Raw genomic sequence first — 404 nt, forward strand, 5'->3', positions numbered from 1 at the left:
ATTTTGTTTATATTATTAAAAATATGCTGCAAAAAATATTTTTTCATATTTGTTATAGGGCTAGTGCAAATGTTATCATGTCGAGTAAATATTAGAGCTGGAAATTCCTTTTTATTGAGCCTTGTTGCAGACATACAAAAATATAATGTAACTTTATACCAGTGCTCTCCATCGGAGAGTCTGCCGCTGGATTCTCAACCTCAATTGGCTTTGACATTCTGATATCTGTGAAAAAGAGAGAGGGATATGAGGTCAGTCATCAACTTTTGCTACATGCTGATGCATTTAGAATACTTTAAAATATTAAGAGCCATGTTCAACGGTCCAATCCCATTCCACAGTTGAACAGCAAGATATCATATATATATATATATATTTTTTTTTTTTTTTTTTTTTTTTTTTTT

General features: G+C 30.4%; 1 protein-coding gene across 1 annotated transcript in view; it reads right to left on the minus strand.

Moving 5' to 3' along the window:
• LOC107671217 (POU domain, class 2, transcription factor 2-like) overlaps nucleotides 1-404 on the minus strand; it is a 43364-nt gene that overhangs the window by 10755 nt on the left and 32205 nt on the right. The window contains exon 2 of the mRNA XM_016464121.1: nucleotides 160-225. Within this exon, the coding sequence (XP_016319607.1) occupies nucleotides 160-225 (66 nt within the window). The remainder of the gene's footprint in view (nucleotides 1-159; nucleotides 226-404) is intronic.

This window comes from Sinocyclocheilus anshuiensis, unplaced genomic scaffold (genome assembly GCF_001515605.1).
Source record: "Sinocyclocheilus anshuiensis isolate Anshui unplaced genomic scaffold, SAMN03320099.WGS_v1.1 scaffold1286, whole genome shotgun sequence".
Lineage (NCBI taxonomy): Eukaryota > Metazoa > Chordata > Actinopteri > Cypriniformes > Cyprinidae > Sinocyclocheilus > Sinocyclocheilus anshuiensis.